At 43.0% G+C, this 23,916-nt stretch overlaps 1 protein-coding gene across 1 annotated transcript in view; it reads right to left on the bottom strand.

Annotated features, from left to right (window-relative positions):
- Positions 1 to 12,755, bottom strand: part of mlphb (melanophilin b) — a 68,180-nt gene extending 55,425 nt beyond the window's left edge. The window contains exons 1-3 of the mRNA XM_034110413.2: positions 12,699 to 12,755; positions 9,835 to 9,993; positions 871 to 1,092 (exon numbers count right to left, since the gene is read on the bottom strand). Of these exons, the coding sequence (XP_033966304.1) occupies positions 871 to 1,092; positions 9,835 to 9,959 (347 nt within the window). The 5' untranslated portion in view covers positions 9,960 to 9,993; positions 12,699 to 12,755. The remainder of the gene's footprint in view (positions 1 to 870; positions 1,093 to 9,834; positions 9,994 to 12,698) is intronic.
- Between the last annotated feature and the right edge of the window lie 11,161 nt (positions 12,756 to 23,916).

The following is a 23,916-nucleotide window of genomic DNA, read 5'->3' as shown; positions in this document are numbered from 1 at the left end:
ACAACTCCTTGTCCTCTTCCGCCGGGGGCCCTGCCTACTCCTTGCCCTGTTGAGTTGGTGGTCCCATTGACACCAGCCCAGGTCATGTCCAGGATCCCTTCTACGCCTGTCCCGCCGGCTCCGGTGCCTTCCCCCCGGGCTGTCCGCCCGAGACCCCCTCCTCGAACTCTGCCTTGCCCCCGGGCCGTCCGCCCGAGACCCCCTCCTCAAACTCTGCCTTGCCCCCGGGCCGTCCGCCCGAGACCCCCTCCTCGAACTCTGCCTTGCCCCCGGGCCGTCCGCCCGAGATCCCCTCCTCAAACTCTGCCTTGCCCCAGGGCCATCCGCCCGAGATCCCCTCCATGGATTATGCTTTGCCCCGGGATGTCCGTTTGTGATTACCCTTCTGTGTATTTAGTCTTGTCTTCCCCTGTGCTCCATGTCTGTTAGTCGTCATTTCATGTCACTGTCACCTATACGTGTCCGTGTCTCCTGCCTGTTCCCGTATGTACGTTTGTTCCTATCTGTTGTGTTCCCCGGTTTTGTTTCTGTTAATTAGTTTCTTGTTTTTTCATGCCGTCGGCTTTTTATAATAAAGCTCGCTTTTTGTTAACGAACCTTTTTTTTGTATTTTTTAACTGCACTTGGGTCCTATTTTCCCCAAACCTGACATATATATATATATATAATCATTATGTCAGTGGTCTAAAATGATCTTACAACAGTGCCGACAATATTATCGTTTATCGCAATAATTTCCAGGAAAATGTATCGTCCAACAAAATGTCTTATCGTGACAGGCCTACCCGTACGTACTGAATCCAGATCTGCACTCCTCAAATTTCCTTTTATACTAACTACTGGCTTCATTAGTTGTTTGTCCTCTCCTACCTGGCCATGCGGCAGGGGTCACACACCCAGCCGTGCTCCTTCTTGTTGTACAGGCTGCAGGACTTGCAGACGTGCAGCTGGCAGTCCAGACACTGACGCCTGCTGTTCACCAGGAACTTGAAGGGCTCCAGACAGCGAATACAGTGAGACTCACTCAGACTGCTCTGGTTCCCCAACAACTCCCTCTTGGTGTCCTCTTTTTCAATCTTTGTCTTTAGGTCTCTAAGTAACAAACAAAAAAACAGCAGTTAACTACATACAAAGAAAGAAAGAAAGAGATGAGTGTTGCTTGATGAAACATTGTTGAATGTATCCTTGAGTCCATGATCAATTATTGTAGTTAATAAACAGAACTCCACAAGAAAGTGAAAACCACTTTTTACCGTATGGGTCCATACAGCATTACAGAACAGGGTTCTGTACGGACTTCTAATAGATGGATGGATACTTTATTTATCCAAAATTGAGAACATTTTTGTTCCAGCAGCAGTGTTGTCAAGCAACATAAATAGGACTTTTTGCAATACCATGGCTTCCTTGAGTCAATATGGCCATCTGGTAGGCAAGTTAAACAAACACCGCAGTGTGTGCAATAGCTTTTGACCAAGGGTGGTATTAGACATTGAAGGAGGGTTGATTACTGGAGCTCTACTGCCTATCGGTATCTTCTATCACAGTTAATATCGCTGCAGTAATAAGCACTTTTTGAATGTACATCAGCATTGGCTCACTTTATATGGCAGGCAGAAAGACTGAGCACATGGATAAAGTGTTCCGATACGTTTCTCCTCCTAACATCTTAAATGGTCATTTTTACGTTTCTGTTTATATATCGGTACATAAAAAAGCAGCAGAGTTGCTGGTGGATGTAACATTGGATGAAGCCAGGCTGTTTCTCCCTGATTCCAGTATTTATGCTAAGCTAACCATACCATATCCACATTTCACAAAAGCCAAAAAGCACATTTCACAAAATGTTCAACAAACAACTGTTGAGCCGAGGACATTTTAAAGCTAAATGTCCAACACATTGCTCACCTTAAACGTTTACAGCTCAGCAAACCATAAAGCAATCCATCAAACAGAGATGCGGTGAGTCAGAATGCTGGCCGACATTTCTGATTGGTTGATGTTATGCTTGTTAGCATGGACATATTCATTTTGGCAGCTTTGTGTTAACATTATGATCAGCCTTGTCACAAAGGAAAAGTCTACAAACTGGTGCTTCTCCAGGAACAAGGAGTTCTGCGGTTACATGTGAGAACAAATGATCAAGATATATTAGATACTTATTGCTGTAACATTCATAATACTGTATCTTATAAAACTGGAAGGAGTCTTCGTATGTCTGTTGATCGCGATGTTCGTTAAAAGTTTGTATCTTGTCTTAAATATTTGTCCTTGTTGACGTGGTAAACTGAGCGTCTGGGTGGATATACGAGTGCACTAATGGTTGGTTTATTATTCCCTGCGTCATCAGATCAGAAAAAACGTGTTGGTTCCTATAAATGACTTGTTATCTACAGACTGAATATATTTCTAAATGTAGCCTGTGTTTGTATTTAGCCACGGGGGGGGGCGGTGCTAGTGGAGCCTCGCAGCGGCAACACTGTGGCACGCTTACACTGTAGGTGCGCCGCATTTGCGCTTCAGATGAGGCTCCCTCCACAAAATGAATAACCCTCCGCGAGGTGAGGCCCCTTCCGCGAGGTGAGGCCCCAAGCAGTCTGCGTGATCGGCCTGTAGGGAGGGGCGGCCCTGCTCATGAGTTATTCAAAAATACACTTTAAAGTCAGAGTTTTACTTAGTTCATGAACATTAAGTTATCATATAAAAAAACCAAAAAACGTTTCCTAGCCTTTCGTTTTTCTACCTCCATATCAATCAGTACTTTTTCTGGTAGCCACACTCTGAGTCAGCAGAGAAATTGCATGTTTTTCTTTGTTTAAATCCTAACCTCAATATGTTTTTAATATTAAGTAAAGTGTACAAATGGATACAAAAACACTTCGTCTTCAGCTAACAGAACCTGTGACTTCTAATCAATAACTCCAAACCCAATCATATTTCCTGTTCTCAGTGGCTTGGCACCTCTTCACAGGAGAGTTCTGATCGTTTGCTTCATGTCAGAACATTCTCTTTAGCAAAGTTTGGAGCCTTGTTGCTGATGGTAGGAAAAGTAACAGCCTAACTCAGCGCTGAAAGATGCTGACGGTAGTGGAGAGGAAAACTCCGATAACAAAAGCCAAATGTGACACAGCGTGGGTGGAGTTTGGCAAAACACCCAGCGAGGAAGAGAATATTTTTTTAGGCCATGCTTTTTAAATTATAGTCCAGATCAACAGGATGAATTGTATACTTTGTGAGAATCCAATAACCCCCAGCTGCTGGCCATTAGCGATGTGATTAAAAAGTAAAATCTGTAAAATCTGCCCTGCTCTGAAACATGAAAACCCCCAGGTCTGGCACACAGGGCAGTTACTCAATAAGATGTGTGCTGTAAGTCTTCCAGCCACTGAAACATGGCCAGCATGGTCAACATCAGAGACCAGAGGTGTGGTGTCAGCACTCTATAGTAATTGATGTGATTAGCTGCAGTTCTTTTTGGCTTTTTTACCAATAAATGGGTAAAAGCTCTGGAGAATTTCAAGTACGTTATTTTAATTTTTATCTTTGATCTTATTTTTATTTCTGATTTTATTAATCTGTGTGAATCTGTGCTATCCTGTTTTTCACCCTTACCCTGTTGCTGTTTGAATCCGGGGATTAATAAAGGTCCATTTTACCTTACATTTAGCCACGGGGGGGGGGGGGGGGGTGCTAGTGGAGCCTCGCAGCGGCATTACTGTGGCACGCACACTGTACTGTAGGTGCGCCTAAATGAGTGTTTTAAATGTCATTTTATATCATTGCTTTCAAATTAGAGTTTCTAGATATCATTTTATAATATGTTTCTTAATGCTCTTAATGTTTTTCATTTGTGTAAAGCACTTTGAATGGCCTTGTGTGGAAAGGTGCTGTATAAATAAACTTGCCTTGCCTAACATGCAAGATTGCATATTTGTGGTCAAAATGTGAAATGTTGTTTTCTTTATTGCTTTTAAGTACTCATTTGTTATTGGCCACTTGGGGCGCCAGAACAAGCTGTAATCACTACATATCCATAACCTGTGCCTTAGGAGAGCGTAGGAACGAAGATGGACCAGCAGATCGAGAGCTTTGCCTTCTGGCTCAGCTCCCTTTTCGTCACGATGGTGCGGTAAAACGACTGCAAAACTGCTCCAGTCGCTACAAATCTCCTCCCTCATATTTCTGATCTGTGCGGTCATGACTGAGAGAACAAGATCGTAAATACAACCGGCCGTATTGGGTGGCTGGCCTCTCCCTTAGAGGTCAGCCATCCTGGAAGGACTCGGAGAACATCACTGCTCCTTCGCGCTGAGAGGAGCCAGTTGAGGAGGTTCGGGCAGTAAGGATGCCACTTGGCCGAACGAGACACAGGGCCATATTACATGTATTTATTTATGGCCACCTGAGGGATATTAGTTTAATGGAAAAGTTACAATCTCCTTGTTCACTTTTGTGGCACCTATGAAGATAACCGCTAGTTACAGGTGTAAGACAATGGGTCTGTTGCTCTAGCTTTGGCTACTTCCTCAACTGCTGCTGGAAAACGGAAAATGCACAAACAATACTCACCGCACATGATATGTGCTCAGAATGACTGAATGTTATTTCTAATGCCCCACATGAGGACACAGGGGCATGCACCGGTGGGCATCCCTGGGTCTGAGACAGGGTGGAAGTGCCTAAACCTGCATTCATTCTAATAGTAACAACAAGATGATACAGAAGTCTAAGAGAAATCGCAAAAATTAGCAATCCAATTAACATCAGAACAAGCATGATTTATTGATGCAACTTGCTAACCAAACTGGCTAGCTGTCCAAGATAGCGACGGCCAAAATGCCAGACTGAGAACTTTGAAACGATGCATCTATACTTCTTATACGACCCCTCCACACCACTAGGCGTTCCGTGGTCTCTCTGTCTCTCTGTTACAGGACCCGATGCTGATGCCTGATGAGCTACACCTGCTGGGGAGCCAAGCGGATACATCGCCCTCTCACTCCTCTGGGCACTCTCTCCGTGCCAGCCTCGGGGACCTGTTGCTGGGTCCATTGAGATATTTGTTTATGAAGAATAAACCATTGTTGTATTCTTACCCCTCGTCTCGCCTGCCTGCTTTGTTACAGCCTAGGAGGCGGGTTGTAACAATACTGTAAGTGCAATCCTGCAAACTGTGCACATGCATAAAGTCATGCTACTCATTTCACACTCACCCACAACACGCTCGAAAAAACATTAATGTGAATACTTCTGGAATAAAACATTAAAGAAAATATTTTGTTTTTTTTTTTATTGTAATTTTTTTAATTCTGAAAATAAGGTCATAAAAATGCTTTACTTGATAATTAGTACAGGTAACTATATTTACACGTTACGCACTTGAGTACGTTCTCAAAATCCTTATTTTTCCTCAGTATTTGATTAAGAACAGTTACTGGAGAGTTTCTGCTGAGGAATCCGGGAGCGGCAGCCAGACTTAAACACAGACACCTCGGAGCAGCTCCTGAATGTTTCCATACATGGTGATCCTCTCTGTCTCTCACACACACACACACACACACACACACACACACACACACACACACACACACACACACACACACACACACACACACACACACACACACACACACACACACACACACACACACACACACACACACACACACACACACACACACACACACACACACACACACACACACACACACACACACACACACACACACACACACACACACACACACACACACACACACACACACACACACACACACACACACACACACACACACACACACACACACACACACACACACACACACACACACACACACACACACACACAATCCTCATAATGACTGTGACCCAGGGGCGGACTGGGGGGAAAAAGTGGCCCGGGGATTAATTGACAGACAGGCCCACTTAATGCGCGGCATGTACCGGCCGGCCGGAGACGAAAGTATGTTACTTAACAAAAAACCCTATGCATTTAATGTTATTTTGGACAATTATTCATATAGTAATCACATTGAGCCCTTGAGTTGCCGAGAGCAAAATAGTTACAGCATATATTTAGTGATTTTAATATTAACAGATCTTTGATGCAATAACATTTTGACCCAATTTGCCTGACTTGACACATGGAATAAAACATGGGCGACGTACGAAGCATCCTCAATGTGGGTGAGACAATTTAACAGGGGGTGTGGGCAGGTGATGGACCTCACCTCCTCTAGGGGGGTCCGGGGGCATGCTCCTTCAAATGTTGAAGTTAAATGCATCAATCTGGTCCATTTTGAGAGCAAAATTAGGGACTAAATCTATGGCAGTCAGTAGGGGCTTGGACTGTGAGCCGTAGGGTCGCCGGTTCGAGTCCCCGACCAGACCTATTTGGAGTGTGGACTTCTACTTGGAGAGGTCCCAGTTCACCTCCTGCCCTGCCGTGGTGCCCTTGAGCAAGGCACCAGACAAGGCTGTACCTTTAGTAATGAATATTACATGTTGTGAGGAAATCTTTCCACCAATAATTCCAATAAGTATTCCAAAATGTATTCACTTCAGGTTTACGAAAGTAACTGTAATCAGATTACTCGTTTTTCAAATGTAACACGAGCTGAATACAGTTACTTGATTTTTGTATTCTGATTACGTAACGCCGTTACATGTATTCCGTTACAACCCAACCCTGGCCACACCCCGCTGGGCTGGGCCGGAACACTTACAAATGTGGGCCGGTAGGATTGCCAGTCCGCCCCTGCTGTGACCTATCCTTATCCAGTCAAGCAAACATTATTCAGTTATACTACTGATGCAGCTAAACTTCATTTAGTTTTATAGATCGAAAACATTTTATTTTGTATTGTATCTCTTCACAGGAAGCTAAGGCTGTGGCAGTGGAAATAAGCTATACACATTTGTTTCACATTATCTTTTTGTAGATTTAGGAAATGTGTTAAATAATCCCATTAATATCGATCCAGAATAACCACAGCAGCAACTTCATGAATGTTCCGTGCAATGCCACTGCACTCAACAAGACACATCAACTATTATCTGTTATAGTTGAATGACATTTTTTATATTATAAAGATATGACATTTTTTGGAAATAATCCAGGATATGAAACTGCAAAATAACATAAACCAAATCTTTCAATTCCAACGATTTAAAAAACAAACAAACACACAATGATCTAGTACTACTGTGATGCAATGCCTGTTATGTTGGTGGACTGGTTAAAGCAAAACAAAGAAAACATAAACAACTTCATTCTTTAATCTAACATTTGGTTTTACGAGATTTAGAAGTGCCACTTTTATATGTAAACCACATGAAGATCTGTCTGTATTTATAGATTGCAGAGGCCTTAAATGGAACAAAGTTGCTTCAGCAGCAAACAGCTGCTCATTTGAATGAAGAACAAACAGCTGAGGGAGAACTCCGGCAGGGAAGGCACCTTAAGTGGAGGAGAGTGAAGAAGGAAGTGTTTTATTTGTGAAGGGAGCTCACAAACAAGCACAATCCTGCATGGCACCATGTGGAGAAGACCTCCCTCTGGGGTAGGGCATCTTAAAGAATAAACTTCATGCATGAACATGCACATTGACGGATAAATGCTGGTCTTTAAAAGCAAAGTCTGACTCTTGGGGAACTGCAGGGAGGATACCAGAAGACTATTAAAAGGTCTCTTCTATAAGACACCTGCACTCACTCACTCACTCACTCACTCACTCACTCACTCACTCACTCACTCACTCACTCACTCACTCACTCACTCACTCACTCACTCACTCACTCACTCACTCACTCACTCCACTCACTCACTCACTCACTCACTCACTCACTCACTCACTCACTCACTACGTGTATTCACTGAATTTCACTCTCTGCCTTTAACGGCTCGTTGTAGCTCCAACAGCTCCAGCCCCCCCCCTCCTGTGAGCACAGTGTGCTCTGATTGGTCGGGACGTTGTGAATCGCGCTGAGCTCCCTGGAGGTGTGGTTTCCTTGTTTAGCGATACACATCGAAACACAGCCAAACTCATCCTGAGCACACACAAAGTCACAGCCGAAGTAAAAACAATAAGTAAAAATCAAGATTGTCAGTCAAACAAACAAACAAACAAACAAACAAACAAACAAACAAACAAACAAACAAACAGACAAACAGACAAACAGACAGCATCTTGACAAACAGTCAAAATGCCAAAGATATGGTTTCAAAACTGAAGACCACAAACCTGGTGACAATGTTTCTTTAACAATGTGCCACTGCAAACATTCTTCATTTTGTGGAAAATCCTTGCTGTTCCTAATATCTTCGAGAGCTGCTGCTGCTGCTGTGCAGAGTTCATCCCACGCCCACGCATAGGAGGAAGTCCCCTCTAGAGCTCTTCCTCCCACGGCCTGTTATCTAAACCATCCATCTGTCAAGACAGCCGAGGAGACATTTGGTCAGTCGCTCAGTGAGTCAGGAGCAAATGACTGAATCATCTGTTGGAGACATTCAGTTTAACTAAGTTATGCCAGCCTTCAGGACTAGACTAAAGTAGGTCATTTCTGGATCGTGTTTCAATTCAGTTGGGCTTTTGAATATTGTCACATATACTTTTTCAACTATACTTTCTTCTTGTTTTACAGTAAATGTATTTGAAAAGTTCAAAAGCTGTTTTCATCAAATCACTTCTATTCAATATACCCAGGGGTTTTCTGCTGCAGCCTTGGTCTCTTACGGCCCGTCCACACTACAGCTTCGACAGCATCAAAAGCGGTTTGCAACGCGTCTGCCCATTCACTTTGAATGGGGTGACGTCACTTTTCACCAAACTGCATTGTGGGACGCAGAGCGGAACTTTCCTGGCGTTTCAGGCTGCAAAAGTTGAGCAATGTTCAACTTTTGAAGCTTCTGAAGCTTTCGGTGGAAGCGTCAGCCAATCACATCCTATGCCAGTACAAGCTCTAGCCAATCAAACCGCTGCTTGTGTGTCAGGGGCGGGAGATGCATGTGATTGGTTGTTGGTCGAGCTTCAGACACGCCCAGCTCCAAGCTTTTTTTGAAGCTGTCGTGTGGACGGGCCGTTATGATCTGTTGCTAATAGTTCCCATCCCATATTTCTGGTCACAGTTGCACGTGCATGACATCACTTTAAAGTATTGTCATGCACATTCCCCTTGGGACATCTAGGAAAATAGAATGTATCTGCTCCAAAGGGCAAACCTGAAAAAACATGGCATAATCTGGCGCAATATAGAAACAAATAAAATGTTCCCAGGCTGTAGACTGCAAGTCTGATATAATATAAAACACACAATGCACACGTTTATGCTGTAATGGCAGTCAACATAGTGGTTGATGGACATTGCTGTCCTTAAGGGTCTTGATGTCTGTATTGTGCAATATTGATGTAGTTGTAGACATGTTACAAAGTTGGGGTTGAACTTCCAGAATTAAATGATCAACAACAACAATGTTAAACCCTTGCCAATTTGGATGCTAGGATGCTAACATTTGGAAGGGAAAATAAAAACCTGACCGTATACATCTATTGTCTCTATAAAAGTCTCTAAATCGACATCATCTACTGTTATTTGTCTTCACTGGATATTATGGATAAATATGAAATACAAGTAATGGACAACAATATACAGTTTTTAACATTATACAAGTTAGTAACTATGTTTCCGATCCCAAAATAAATCAGTTTGATCAGTTTGAACCCTGACCCTCAAAAAGTGAAGGGACACATGAGCGCGTCCTGAAGCCAGCAGGCACCACACAGGACGCCCTCTGTGGGTTTGCTGAGAGCAGATATCTGTGACTTCAGAACATACCCCAGTCTGTCCTCCTCCTTCTTCCTCAGGTCGAAATCTCGCTGGACGACTTCCCAAACATGTCTGGCCTCCTCGTCTGTGAGCTTGGAGAGATCCAGCTTCTTGCCAGCTGTGGTGCCAGTCATGATGGTGAGGCTGAGCCTGGCAGCCTGTGCTGGGCTACATGTGGGCAATCATAGAAATGCAATAAGCTGTTAATGTGAACAATGTAAAAGTGTTAAGTGAGGAGAAAGCAACATGAACATGAGTGTGCATGAATCCTCATGTGTTTATAGTGAAAACACGACAAACTTTACAAATAGGTCACCAAAAAATGTAGTTTTCTGCATCGTTGCATCATTAGACTGACACCAATCATCACTCGTGTCATGCCTCGGAAACTAATCATGAAAGTGTATTCTTTATAAATTAGTTAGGTATTGTCCCTTTGTTCTGTGCCCTCTGTCTTATTGTGAAAAGTAATTCTCCCTCTCGTTTCAGGACTCCCCGCCCCTATGTGTCTCCTGTGTTCGTTTACCCCGCCCTGATTGTCTCCACCTGTGTCCCTCACCTTGTGTATATATTGTGTTAGTCCCCACCTGTCCAGTGCCAGTGCGTTATCATTCATGACTACATGGTCGTATTCCATGTTCATGCTCCTGATGATTGCTATTCGTTTTTCCTCGAAAGAGTGATTTTGTGTGTCCCTGTTTTGTTACTGTGCTAAAGTCCAAGTCTTTATGTTTGAATACCACCTGAGTCTGAGTCTGAGTCTGAGTTTGAGTTCCTGCCTCTGAGTTCACCCCTTGACAACTCGTTGGTCAGCAATAGTCGTGTAATGTTCATGGTTCTGTGTGACAAGGGTTTGGACATATATATTTGCTGCACTGATCAAGAGAGGAGGAATGATCTCTCTTAGCTGTAATATGTTACCTTTGAACTGTTCAACATTGCAGAAAGAAAGTTTAGCAACACCGTATCAAATGTTAACAGTAAACATGTCCTTATCTACAGCTGTGCTAACAGCACCTGACACAGCTGGGCCTGCTCTCTACAACACTGTGCGAGACATTACATTATGGTATGTATAACATGCTTATGTGTTTGCAGGTCATTCTCAAGCTGTCAGTAAACATCCAATTCACTCATTTTACTTTTCCAATGAACTACTGAGTCTTTGAGGCGCTGTCTTCTCAAAACAAAACAGAATAACCGTCTTGATGTCACGATCTGTCTGTGTTGTGTTTTGTCTTGTTTAGATCTGTCTTTGGTTTCCTGTGTGTTCCCTCCTACCTGCTTACGTTCACCTGCTGCCCTGTGTTCCCTCCTCCCTCCTCCCTCCTACCTCCTCCCTCCTCATCTGTCTCTTGTTTCTTTGATTAGTCCTGTGTGCTTTAGGTTTGTTCTTTCCTGTTAGTCTTTGTGAGATCCTTGTTTGTTTCTGACTGTGTTCACGGGGAAGAGTTCTGTATTTTTCGTGTAGCCTTTAAATAAAGGTATTTACTGTGAAATCTGCGTTTGGGTCCTGCCTGCTTCGCTCAACCCTGACACTTGATCATGGATCAGTTATGAGCGTTGCTCGAGATGAGTCCTGGGATCTGGGAAGGTTCGGCCCAGTCACACCATCACACTGCTGAGGGACTTTAATCTAGTCTGTGCTAACTGGAGCAGGCCCAAGTCATTCCACATGGTCCCGCTTCACAATGTATGCTCCCACACAATGGCAGAAACACTCTTTTTCACAATGAATAATCAGCAATGGGATGCTCAGGAAAGGCATATAATTGTCTTGTTTACTACAGGCCTTAAAATACTGGAGTGGACGAGTGATAGCATAATCAGATTTCTGCTTATGTAATTGGGCAGTAATGGTAAAAACAAGCATGCAAGTTTAACAGAGAAACATTCACATCTAAAAGACAAGGCAAGGCAAGGCAAGTTTATTTATAGAGCACTTTTCAACGCAAGGCAATTCAAAGTGCTTTACAAAAAAAAATGAAAGACATTAAGCATTAAAAAAGAAAAGCTAATAAAATAAACATTAAGGAAAAATACATGGATAAAAGTTACAGTGCAGTCTAAAATATGAATAGTTCAATTAAACATTACAAGAAAAAGTAAGGTGCACTCCAAGAAGGACATTGTGCTCATCCACAGCTTTATAAAATAGTACTTACTACTTTCCCACCGTTCAATCCTTATATTTGAATAGCCAAGGCATACAGAAAGCTCGACATGTATTTGCTAAGCGGGTGTGAGCAACTTGGTATCTTTGTCTACAGTATGTTCTCATAATGCTCCCCAAGACAACACTTAGAATATTTTCTATGTCATTATTTTAGTCTTTATTCCTCAGCGTGTACAAATCCTAAGTGTATAGCCTGTTTACTGAAGTATGGTGTTTGAAATTACATTTTGATGCACACATATATAACACGCCGCATAGAAATAATTCCTTTTGTTTGCAAAAGGAAGGTTAGGCTTTAAACAGGTGTGTAGACACACAAACCTGCCACAGTTTACTATGTGGTTTACTATATAGGCTAAAAAAGAACAGTATAGATGACTACACACGTTTCTTCTAGTCCTGACCACCTCACATGCTCCCATGTGCAGTTTTGCAGATAGAATGAAAACATTTCTTTTTGGCATTTTTGGCCTTTTCTTCAAAAACGATGCATTATTTGTCTCTCTAATTTCACACCAGACCACTTTCAGACTTAGTTTGGTCACATAATGTAATGAGAACATTGTTGCACATTGACAGGTAACGAAGCAGAAATCCAAAAAATGAAACAAAACGAGAAACAACCACATGTAGGCAATAATACAATTGTTTTTCTCCTAACAACATTGGCAGATCAATGTGTGTAAATATGTCTTACCTTGGTGTTGTGAGAGTAGCTGCAGGCAGTATTTCCTCCGAAGGCAGAGCACACTGGCTGGAGGGCAAACTAAGTAGCAGACAGCAATGCTAATCACATGTCTAGTTAACCAGGAGGGAGAAAGGCAGGGACACAAGCCTCCTCTGCGCCTTCCTCCACTCACTAAGGTCCGGCTCATTGAGAGTGGTATTACATACATTGTGTTGAATATGGAATTATGTTGGAAAAAAACAAAAAAACACTAAATCAATTGCTTTGGATGCAATTGTTTTGGGCATGTCTTCTGTATTAAAGAGTCCAGTGGTCATGAGGTTATGTGGAGGCCAATTGGGCTTTAGTCCTCAGTCACATGTCATGGATCTTGTTATAGAAGAGTTTTGAGGGATCACATTGTAACAATCTAAAGTCTTCATATCAACTTTCATTTCTTGTAGGGCAAAACAAATGCAAGGCTTTAATGTGTAATGTTACAGCAGCAGCATCGGAATGCATGCCTATCTCTGTTAATAATCCATGTTGGTTTAAGGGTAGCCTACTACGTGGGATAATATCGTTTTAAGAATGTTATTTGCACTTTGGGTGGGTCAACATATTTCTTAGAGAGGGATCAGGTTCCATAGATACCAGAGATGGGGACTCGAGTCTGCGACTCGGACTCGAGTCGCACTTAAGTCGCACACACAGAGACTTCAGACTTGACTTAGACTCGTGACCAAAAGACTTCAGACTCGACTTGGACTCGTGTGTTGGGACTCGTGAACAATCATTGTGTTTTCTATTGTTGGCGTATTAAAGGTGGGGTAGGTACATTTGAGAGAAACCGGCTCGAGATCGCTAGAATTTGAAAATACACAACCGGAGATAATCTGCTAGAGGCTGCTACTTCCTTATAGAGCCCGCCTCCTCCAACACACACGAACGCGCACATGACCAATGAGGGCACGAGATCAGTTTGTGCCCAGATGGAAGGCTGACAGGCAGGCAGGCCATCCAGTTACTTTAGCCGGGCTCATTACGCAGACGTGCGCGCCTCTGTTACTACCTCGTAGTAACACCATAGCGACCGGCGGCACACCTGCGGCTGTACCGCTTGTAATTAGGTTCAACTACAAAAACTTCGAACAAAACGCCGGCGGCACCAACAAAAGGAGCGCACACTGCAAAGTCTGCAATATCAAAATCAAGGATGCTGGCGCAACAACGTCGAATTTCAGCAGGCAGGAGAGGTCAGTCACATTAACGCATATGGACGGTTAGCAAACATGTTTAGCTCAGCATCAGCTATGTAATGCTAACTTAGCTTGCTACTAGCTTTGTAACTGAATATTTGAAAAGATTAGTGAATTGCTTGTCACACTTGTTTGAGTTGAGTGGCGTTGACATCCAACTCTTGACATGACATACAAAAGGTCGGTAACGTTAATCATTACCCGCTTTTAAGTACTTTTAACAGTTTCCCTGCGGGGGATTAATAAAGTATTTGTGATACTGATTTCTGATTCTGAAGTGTTTTGCTTATAAGTTGTTTGCATTTAGCTAAAGTGTGATGTTGTCCTCATATTGCATTGCAATAGCCTGTTTAAAGTGATCATATAACAAACAACTAATCAGTACTGATACTGTATGCTAATAGATATAGGAGTGATAATAACACAGTAAGTGCTTTGAATTTCTTAGATATAGCTGTGCAGTATTCTTAACAGACTGGATAGCAGCAGACAATAGAAGGCTTATTACAACCAGAAGAGACTTGAGAATTTTATTTTTTAGAGACTTGAGACTTGACTTGGACTCGTGACCAAAGACTTGAGACTTGATCAAGTCTCACCCCACAAAGACTTGAGACTTGACTTGGACTTGTGACCAAAGACTTGAGACTTGACTTGGACTTGCAAAAAAAGACTTGTGAACATCTCTGATAGATACACATTACAACTTGGAGAAAAAGTTGCTATTATTTCTATGTGCTGAGCCATTACAGTTCCTTTAATGTGATGTGAGTGCAGAGTCTACACAATCCATTGTGACTTAATTATCTCCTCTCATAAACAAAAGGATGCTATCCCACATTCTCCCCTCTAACAAATAGTTGATCTAAGCCATGTGACCTGTCCAGCAGTTACATGTCCTTGTTTGCTCCACCATGCCAGACATAAGTCTGTGGATTATATAAATATGAAAACAGTCTTTGGAAGGGATGAGTCACCCCGGTTTTCTTTTTTGTTTGTATACGTTTGTGTTAATCTCGGAGGCCCTACTATGCTTTTTGAGGTTTTCCCTCTCCTGTAGTGTGTTCTATATGTTTCTATGCATATAACTGGTCTGCAAAGGCTGAAGTAACCTTTGACATATTTTGAAACTTGTATTTCAATTATTCGTTATCTTTTTGTACACAATGTTCACACATAGAACATCTCATTTTAAGGTGCACCTTACAAAGACGTCTTGATCAGCTCCTAGTACTTCACAGTTTTGAATAAAGTCAAAGATGAATCTTGATTGGGCCAAATTTGACCCTGAGTCGCCCACAACATTGCTACTGGGTCTTCCCAGACCCGAACACCAAATGATACGCTTTTTTTTTTAGAGACCTTCAGAGTTGGCTAAAATTGTCAAAATCAGTTTAGTAGTGTTTATATAGCTGTTGTGGAGGATATCATGACACTTGTTCCGATAAAAAAAACTTGAGCGTAGTTATTATATAATTTTAACTTGAAATGGTTCACGGGAGACTCAAACACAACATAAGGTTAAGCTAAACTCTATCACCATGTTAGCATCACCAATATGTACACTAACTAACATACTAACAATGCTAACATACTAATTAGCACTAAGCATAAAGTGATCCATTTTCAGTTATTCAGTAATAAGTCAATAAAGTAGAATTAGTATTACCTTTGTCCTGATGATGGTGCTAGATTAAAAGTTAAAGGATCATTGCCATCTTATAGATACTCAAAGTCACACATTCCTCATGGTGGCGCTAGAGTTCATCACGAGTTCACCAAGTCTTAAGGATACTTTGTCTGAGGAAGATGACAAAATGACATTTCTTTTGTGATGGACCCCCTGATCATGAGACACTGCCATCTATGGGGCCTCTGAACTGAGTTATTGACAGATGCAAATGTTGCGGATCAATAACTCATGAACATAACGTTGTAAAAATACAAACAACATGACTTTACAATCATAGCAAGCATATACATTTTACAATGTAGTGCAACCAAACCCCTTTCACACATCAATAGTACATTGCTGCTCACACTACATCAGGGTTGTCCAAACTACGGCCAACGTTATGTTTATGAGTTATTGATCTGTGAAATTCGAATCTGTCAATAACTCAGCTCAGAGTATGCTTTGCGACGTGCATGTCCCCTCCCTCTGACTTCTCTATTTCAGTTATTCTACTCTGTATAATTGTTCTGTAGTTATTGTAGCTAAATCGGCGCTTTTGAGAGATTTTCAATCTCAGATCTGATCACGTGAACCTGTTACACAGGGCTCAGTAGGCACTCAAGCCTGCATTACAATAGGCAGGGCCTCTCAGCTGTCGCCCATCAGCTGTAGAGAGTTAACTAATTAAAGGGACGTGGCCCCACAGCTGTGTGAACTCAGCAATCAGGCGTCCATTTAGGTAGCTCTTTCCTTCAGCGTCAGACAGCCGAAGACGGACACAGACATTGGAGTCCTGCGGGAGTAAGACGGAAAAAGACATTGGAGTCCTGCGGGAGTCACGAGGGTGGCAAAGAAGAGGCAAATCCTACCTTGATTGAGCTAAGTATCGCTGGTGTTTTCTTTAGCTTTCTAGCCCCTCATGCTATAATCATGTGTATTTTCTCCATTCCTGTTTATGTGTCTTCTCGCAATTATCACTGGCCCCGTGTATCTCCTAATCGCTATAACCAGTCTGCTCTCGTCTATCCCACGTGCTCCACTGAGATCCAGCATCTAGTTTCAGGCGGCCTGTGGAACTGCCAGTCAGCTGTTCCTAAGGCTGACTTCATCTCTGGCTACGCCTCCCTGCAGTCTCTGGATTTCCTTGCTCTCACTGAGACGTGGATTACTCCATCCAACACATCCACCCCAGCAGCTCTCTCCACAGCATATTCCTTCTCCCATACACCCAGACCCACTGGCAGAGGAGGTGGCACTGGTCTCCTGCTCTCTCCCAAATGGAGCTTTTCCCTCTTCAAGCTACCTAACTTCACTCCTTCCACCTTTGAATTCCATGCCGTCACAGTAACCCATGCTATACAACTGACCATTGTTGTTCTCTACCGTCCACCAGGCGCCTTGGGGGACTTCTTGGAGGAATTAGATAATCTCCTCTCACACATCCCTGAATCTGGCCCTCCCGCTGTACTTCTCGGAGACTTCAACCTCCAGACGGGGAAGATAGACGAACTAACATCTCTGTTAACCGCCTTTGCTTTCTCACTGTCTCCGTCCCCACCGACTCATAAAGCTGGCAGTGTCCTTGATCTCATATTCTCAAGGAACTGTGCTACTTCTAACCTCTCTGTAAACCCGCTCCACACCTCGGATCCCTTCTTCATTTCATTCTCTCTACCCCTCTCCAAACATAACAAACTAGTCTCTTCTCATCCTGCACCTGTCCGCCGTAACCTTCGTTCCCTCTCCCCCTCTACCCTTGCCTCATCGGTGCTCTCAGCCCTCCCTTCCTCTGACTCCTTCCAACTCCTGCCTCCAAACTCTGCTGCGGAAACTCTCCTCTCTACTCTCTCATCCTCTCTGGACTCTCTCTTCCTCTCTGTCCTCTCACATCTCGGCAGGCTCGTCAGTCCCCTCCTGCTCCCTGGCTAAATGACGCACTGCGTGCTAATAGAACCATCCTTCGGGCAGCAGAGCGGAAACGGTGGAAATCCAAACACCACGACGACCTCCTAACCTATCAGGCTCTCCTCTCCTCTTTCTCTGCTTCGATCTCTCAGGCAAAAAGCACTTTCTTTCAAGATAAGATCCAATCTTCCTACTCCAATCCCAAAAAACTATTTTCCATCTTCTCCACCCTCTTGGACCCCCCCCCTCCCAAAGCCCCTCCCCCCTCCTCACTTCTGTCCAGCGACTTTGTTAACCACTTTGAAAAAAAGGTTGATGATATTCGCTCTTCTTTTTCTGACTCACCTCTACTCACCGCTGGGTCACCAGACCCTCCTTCCACCCACACACTAACCTCCTTCTCCCCTCTCTCTCCAAGTGAGGTTCTTACCCTCATTACCTCTGCCCGCCCTACCACCTGTCCTCTGGACCCTATCCCTTCAAACCTCCTTCAGACTATCGCTCCTGATATTCTACCGTTTCTCCCCCATTTCATCAACACTTCTCTAACTTCTGGTCACTTTCCAAACAGTCTCAAGGAGGCAAGAGTAAACCCTCTCCTAAAGAAACCCACTCCCAACCCGTCTGATGTTATAAACTACAGGCCTGTCTCTCTCCTCCCGTTCCTGTCTAAAACACTTGAACGCTGTCTTTAAACAACTCTCCTGCTCTCTCCATCAGAACAACCTTCTGGATCCGCACCAGTCTGGTTTCAAGGCAGGTCACTCCACAGAAACTGCCCTCATTGCTGTCACTGAGGAACTGCACACTGCTAAAGCAGCCTCCCTCTCCTCTGTCATCATCCTTTTGGACCTGTCTGCTGCATTCAACACGGTGAACGTTCAAGTTTTGAGGGAGCGTGCAACTGGCATGCTGACAGCAGGAATGTCCACCAGAGCTGTTGCCCGTGAAATGAATGTTCATTTCTCGACCATAAGCCGTCTCCAAAGGCGTTTCAGAGAATTTGGCAGTACATCCAACCGGCCTCACAACCGCAGACCACGTGTAACCACACCAGCCCAGGACCTCCACATCCAGCATGTTCACCTCCAAGATGGTCTGAGACCAGCCACTCGGACAGCTGCTGCAACAATCGCTTTGTATAACCAAAGACTTTCTGCACAAACTGTCAGAAACCGTCTCAGGGAAGCTCATCTGCATGCTCGTCGTCCTCATCGGGGTCTCGACCTGACTCCGGTTCGTCGTCGTAACCGACTTGAGTGGGCAAATGCTCACGTGTTCTCTTCACGGATGAATCCCGGTTTTCACTGTGCAGGGCAGATGGCAGACAGCGTGTGTGGCGTCGTGTGGGTGAGCGGTTTTCTGATGTCGATGTTGTGAATCGAGTGGCCCATGGTGGTGGTGGGGTTATGGTATGGGCAGGCGTATGTTATGGACGACGAACACAGGTGCATTTTATTGATGGTATTGTGAATGCACAGAGATACCGTGACGAGATCCTGATTCCCATTGTTGTGCCATTCATCCACGACCATCACCTCATGTTGCAGCATGATAATGCATGGCCCCGTGTTGCAAGGATCTGTACACAATTCCTGGAGGCTGAAAACATCCCAGTTCTTGCATGGCCAGCATACTGACCGGACATGTCACCCATTGAGCATGTTTGGGATGCTCTGGATCGGCGTATACGACAGCGTGTTCCAGTTCCTGCCAATATCCAGCAACTTGGCACAGCCATTGAAGAGGAGTGGACCAACATTCCACAGGCCACAATCAACAACCTGATCAACTCTATGCGAAGGAGATGTGTTGCACTGCGTGAGGCAAATGGTGGTCGCACCAGATACTGACTGGTTTTCGGACCCCCGCAGACCCCCCCAATAAAGCAAAACTGCACGTTTCAGAGTGGCCTTTTATTGTGGCCAGCCTAAGGCACACCTGTGCAATAATCATGCTGTCTAATCAGCATCTTGATATGCCACAACTGTGAGGGAGGATGGATTATCTCGGCAAAGGAGAAGTGCTCACTATCACAGATGTTTTCAGATTTGTGAACAATATTTGTGAGAAATGGTTATTTTGTGTTTATAGAAAATGTTTTAGATCTTTGAGTTCATCTCATGAAAAATGGGAGCAAAAACAAAAGTGTTGCATTTATATTTTTGTTCAGTGTATTTATGTATAAAAGACATAAACAAGTGCATTTTGCATGATAGGAGACCTTAGACCTCGAGAGCCCGATTGCCCTCGGTACTTATAAGAACAGCATCCCAGGGCTTGTTAACATTTAACAACCTATTAATGTGGCTTACCCACTTAACTCAGCTAACAGACGATAATAACAATTTTTACCTAAACGAATCACAATTCCAACACCAAGCATCTAAATCAGCACTTAACGAAAACATGCTAACGGTGCTAGGGCACATAAGTGGTGATATCGATTGTTCTACTTCATGCTATCTGCACAAACGACATATCATATGGAAGAAAACAAACTCACTGAACTAGCAGCCAGGAAAGGACAACAAACAACTTCACTTTACATATAAATATGTCTTACCTTTGCTGTTTTGTGATCAAAAGTTGTGTTCAAGGGCATAACAACGCTGCTGAAGGTTAATCCAATGTCTCCGTGTCACTTTGAAATGATTACTGATAATCCATCATTACATGTATTGTAATAAACGGCGTATAATCAGTGTGAGAAAAAGTTTTTAGAGAGTACTTGTCCATGGACAAGTGAGTTTGGCAATGTACTTGTCCGAATACATTTTTCACTTGTCCAGAATGGACAAAAATCTGGGCCACTGGAATCTTCTTCTTCACCATCGTATTTTACATTTTCCCACGGTTTTTATGACACCGCTAACGTAAGTGAGCGGTAAGATTTTACTGCATCACACAAAGGGTTGGGTATCGTTTGGATTTTAACAATTCCGGTTCTGCTTTTAGATTCCGGTTATTTTCGGTTCCGGTTCTTTGAGAGGGTAAAAATAAGTCCCATGACAAACTGGGAGAAAAATATATTTATGAAAACATTAAGTCAAATCTGTATTCCAATTACAAATCACTTCATACTGTTGAATTTCTTACGGTTATTGAACACAATTATATCAAAATAATCTCTGCATTGTTTAGTTAGTTCTAAGTGGTGCAGTTTGAGAATGTACGATTGGACCAGTCTCCTCTGATGCTACACTGCAACCTGCCTGTGAGACACAGTCCAACCACACATGTCCAACACATAGGACATATACTAATAATACATTATATTTATAGCGCTTTTCTACAACTCAAAGACGCTTGCACGCATTTATTTACACATGCTGCAGCTGCCCAGCTACTCACTGTTTGTAAAAGTAAATAAATAGTATTTTCATTTCAATAATGTACTTTCTATACCCTGCTTCATAAACAATACTGACATCTCTGCTCCTCCGAGTCTGGGGGTCCGGGGATGTGAGGACAGTGCGAGGACACAGACAGGGAGGCTGCTTCACTTCATAAAGGAAATGGCATCAATATTAACAACACAGGAGCTAAAACGCTTAATAACCTTCATTACGTGTTAGAGAAAGACATTTTGACAAAGATGAGGTTGTTAAACGGGCAGCGGATCTGCTGTGTGGAGAGAGAAAAAGAGAGAGAGAGAGAGAGAGAGAGAGAGAGAGAGTGACGCTGAGCTGCACCGTGCATAGAGAGAGCATAGAGAGAGAGAGCTGCAGTCCGCGGGGCTCGGCCTCGCCTCCTGTCCTCACAACTCTTATTAATCCCGGGACCGGACATTTGTTATTTGTTCCTACTCGGAACCGAGTTTTGCTTCCCAACCCGGCCACTGTGCTACACTTCCCGCCCCGCTCCGCTCCGCCCCGCCCCCGTCTAACTGTACAGAAAGCAGCGAGATGCATTTCCTTAGGAATCGACAAGCAGAACCGAAACTAACATTTCTAAACGAACAATGGCGGACACGTACAATTTGCGAATGAGTTCTGCCTTTTGTAAACTGAATTTATCAATAATTTGTCAGGGCGAAAAACGTCACTTGTCCGCCGGACAAGTCAATTGAAAGATCTACTTGTCCGATATTATAAATAACACATCCCGGACGGTGGGACGTGTACTTTTTCGCACACTGATAATGTTTAGCATCTGCTTTAGGGCATGTGTGTGCGTCATTTTAACTGACCAATTGTAATGTTTACATGGATTTACGAACTGCCCCTCGATTATATTTGCTCTAACGGTTACAAAGAGGTGTCAATCACCCAATGTTACCAATGGGTTCCAGAGATGCGGCCATGCGTAATGCATAGGTCTGACTGGCAGCTGGCGCACCATTACGCTTTGTGGTGAAAAAAGGTATAGAGGTCATGGTGAATTTTCCAAAAAGGTCAAAAACAGTGACGCCTATAGTGATCTGTCAATGAAATAAAATGAGTTTTACAGTCTGGTACCTGAGAAAGGTCAAATGGTACTGATGGTACCCAAATGTACCCACATATGAGTCCGCCTGGACCTACCTGCTAAACCTCTCATAAGTCAAGTTTCACTAAATTAGCATCTATCCTGACACAGGGTATACTTATGATATACTATAGTTTGGATCCCTAAAGGTTCTGGGCTAGTATTCCATCATTCAAGGGTGGTTGTCACTATAAATGTGTTTTTTTAGGCGGATTATAATTTAAATAGTTTTACTATGTTCCATCTGAATTTACTCTGACACAGCAACATCTATATTGATTCTGACACTTCTACAGCCAATTCACAGTTGTATCATTGCTTTGATAACAAGATTATTCATATACCCCTTTTAGTTGTGAAGATATAGTCATTCATTCTGGGCATGTCATTTTCCAGCATGAGGCCCGAAAAATAGGCTCAGGGCTTAAGAGGTTAAGGTTATTGGGCAGGAATGCAAGGACGTGCACATTCCCGCTGTGACTCTTTGGGAACTCCATAGGGAGTCTTCAGTACAGGAAACCAAGCTGGTTGATCAGAACAAACACACAACACCGATAGTGGCCGTAGCCCCTTAAGTAAAACAACCTCAGTCTCAATGATGTTATAAACTCTTCTCTTGACAAGAGACCATTTAGTGTTTTTTGAGTCTTCTTCTCTAGCATGATTTTCCTTTTGTGACAAACATTCGTTTGATATAGTTCTGATGATTATCTCTTATAGCTTATCGTCCTGTCGTTGCTGTTCGGCCCTCCTCCCATGTAATCATCTGAAAGCAGGAAGAAAGTCTATTTCCACTGCAGGGCTGTGATGAAGCCATTACAGCAGGAAATGGTCACATTCCCCCTGGCTCCAAAAACCAAAGAGAGCCAAACCATCTTGCAAAGCTTTTCCATGCAGTAAATACCTTCCCACTGTTCGTTTTATATTGAGTGCTGGAAAAGGTTTTGGTTCGTCATAAAACGGTTTCCAATATGTTTTTTCATTAATTGGTGGTAGTGTTGTGGTCACTGATATTGTTTTTAATTTACATCATACGCGTACTACAGAGATACTAGTATGACAGTATGTTCAAAGCTTCTTTGTGTTACAATGGGATTATAGAGCCAACGGCTTTATGGGAATCCCCTATTAAAAAATGTTAGAGTTTTTTCCTTTCACACATCCAGCTGGGCACTGCTGGCCATTTATGCATTTTTTTCCGATTTAGAGCAGTTTGGACCAAATTACAAAAGCTTATTGTAAAGACAGCTTCGGAGCTGCAACACACATGAGTCTGTTACAGCGTGCCACATGTTCCCTAAGATAGAGGAAAAAACGAAAACCGTCACTCTTTTAGTCTTTCTTGAGTTTTTGCTTTAGTTACTGTGTAAAAGAGAAATACACTGGTGGACAAAGGAAAGGGGAATCCTCTTTAGATTCTACAGTCTAAATGCTCTGAGGCATCAATCATATCAGTACATGGCCAATCAGAACACGTTTCTGTTCAAATGGCAGAGCCCTCTAGCAGCTGCAGGAAGTATGATGTGCATCTGGAGAGAAAACTTGACTTTCAGATGGAAATCCACGGCTTATTGTTTCTTACCATGACCACCATTCTTCTATAACACAATTTATATTTTTCATTCCTAAAGTTAACCAAACTTAAACTATAGCAGCATTGTAAAAGAAAACAATTTCAATTTGCTGACAAATTACTGTACAATTATATTTAATTTAACAATAAGGGCGTGCAAAACATGTTATTTCTCGTTTAGTTTAGACATATTTTTGAGGAACCCCTACTTAAGTACTACAAAGTAAACTTTAACATAGTATCTTTTGTTAGGCTTAAAGTATTCTGCTTTTCTGTCCTGGCCAGAAAGACTCCAGAACAATCTCTGAGCAATGAGTCTTCATACAGCTAACAGCCAGATACAGATAAACATTAATGAAGTACATT

The sequence above is a fragment of the Pseudochaenichthys georgianus genome, chromosome 21 (genome assembly GCF_902827115.2).
Source record: "Pseudochaenichthys georgianus chromosome 21, fPseGeo1.2, whole genome shotgun sequence".
Taxonomy (NCBI): domain Eukaryota; kingdom Metazoa; phylum Chordata; class Actinopteri; order Perciformes; family Channichthyidae; genus Pseudochaenichthys; species Pseudochaenichthys georgianus.
This window is presented reverse-complemented; position numbering and strand designations above follow the sequence as displayed.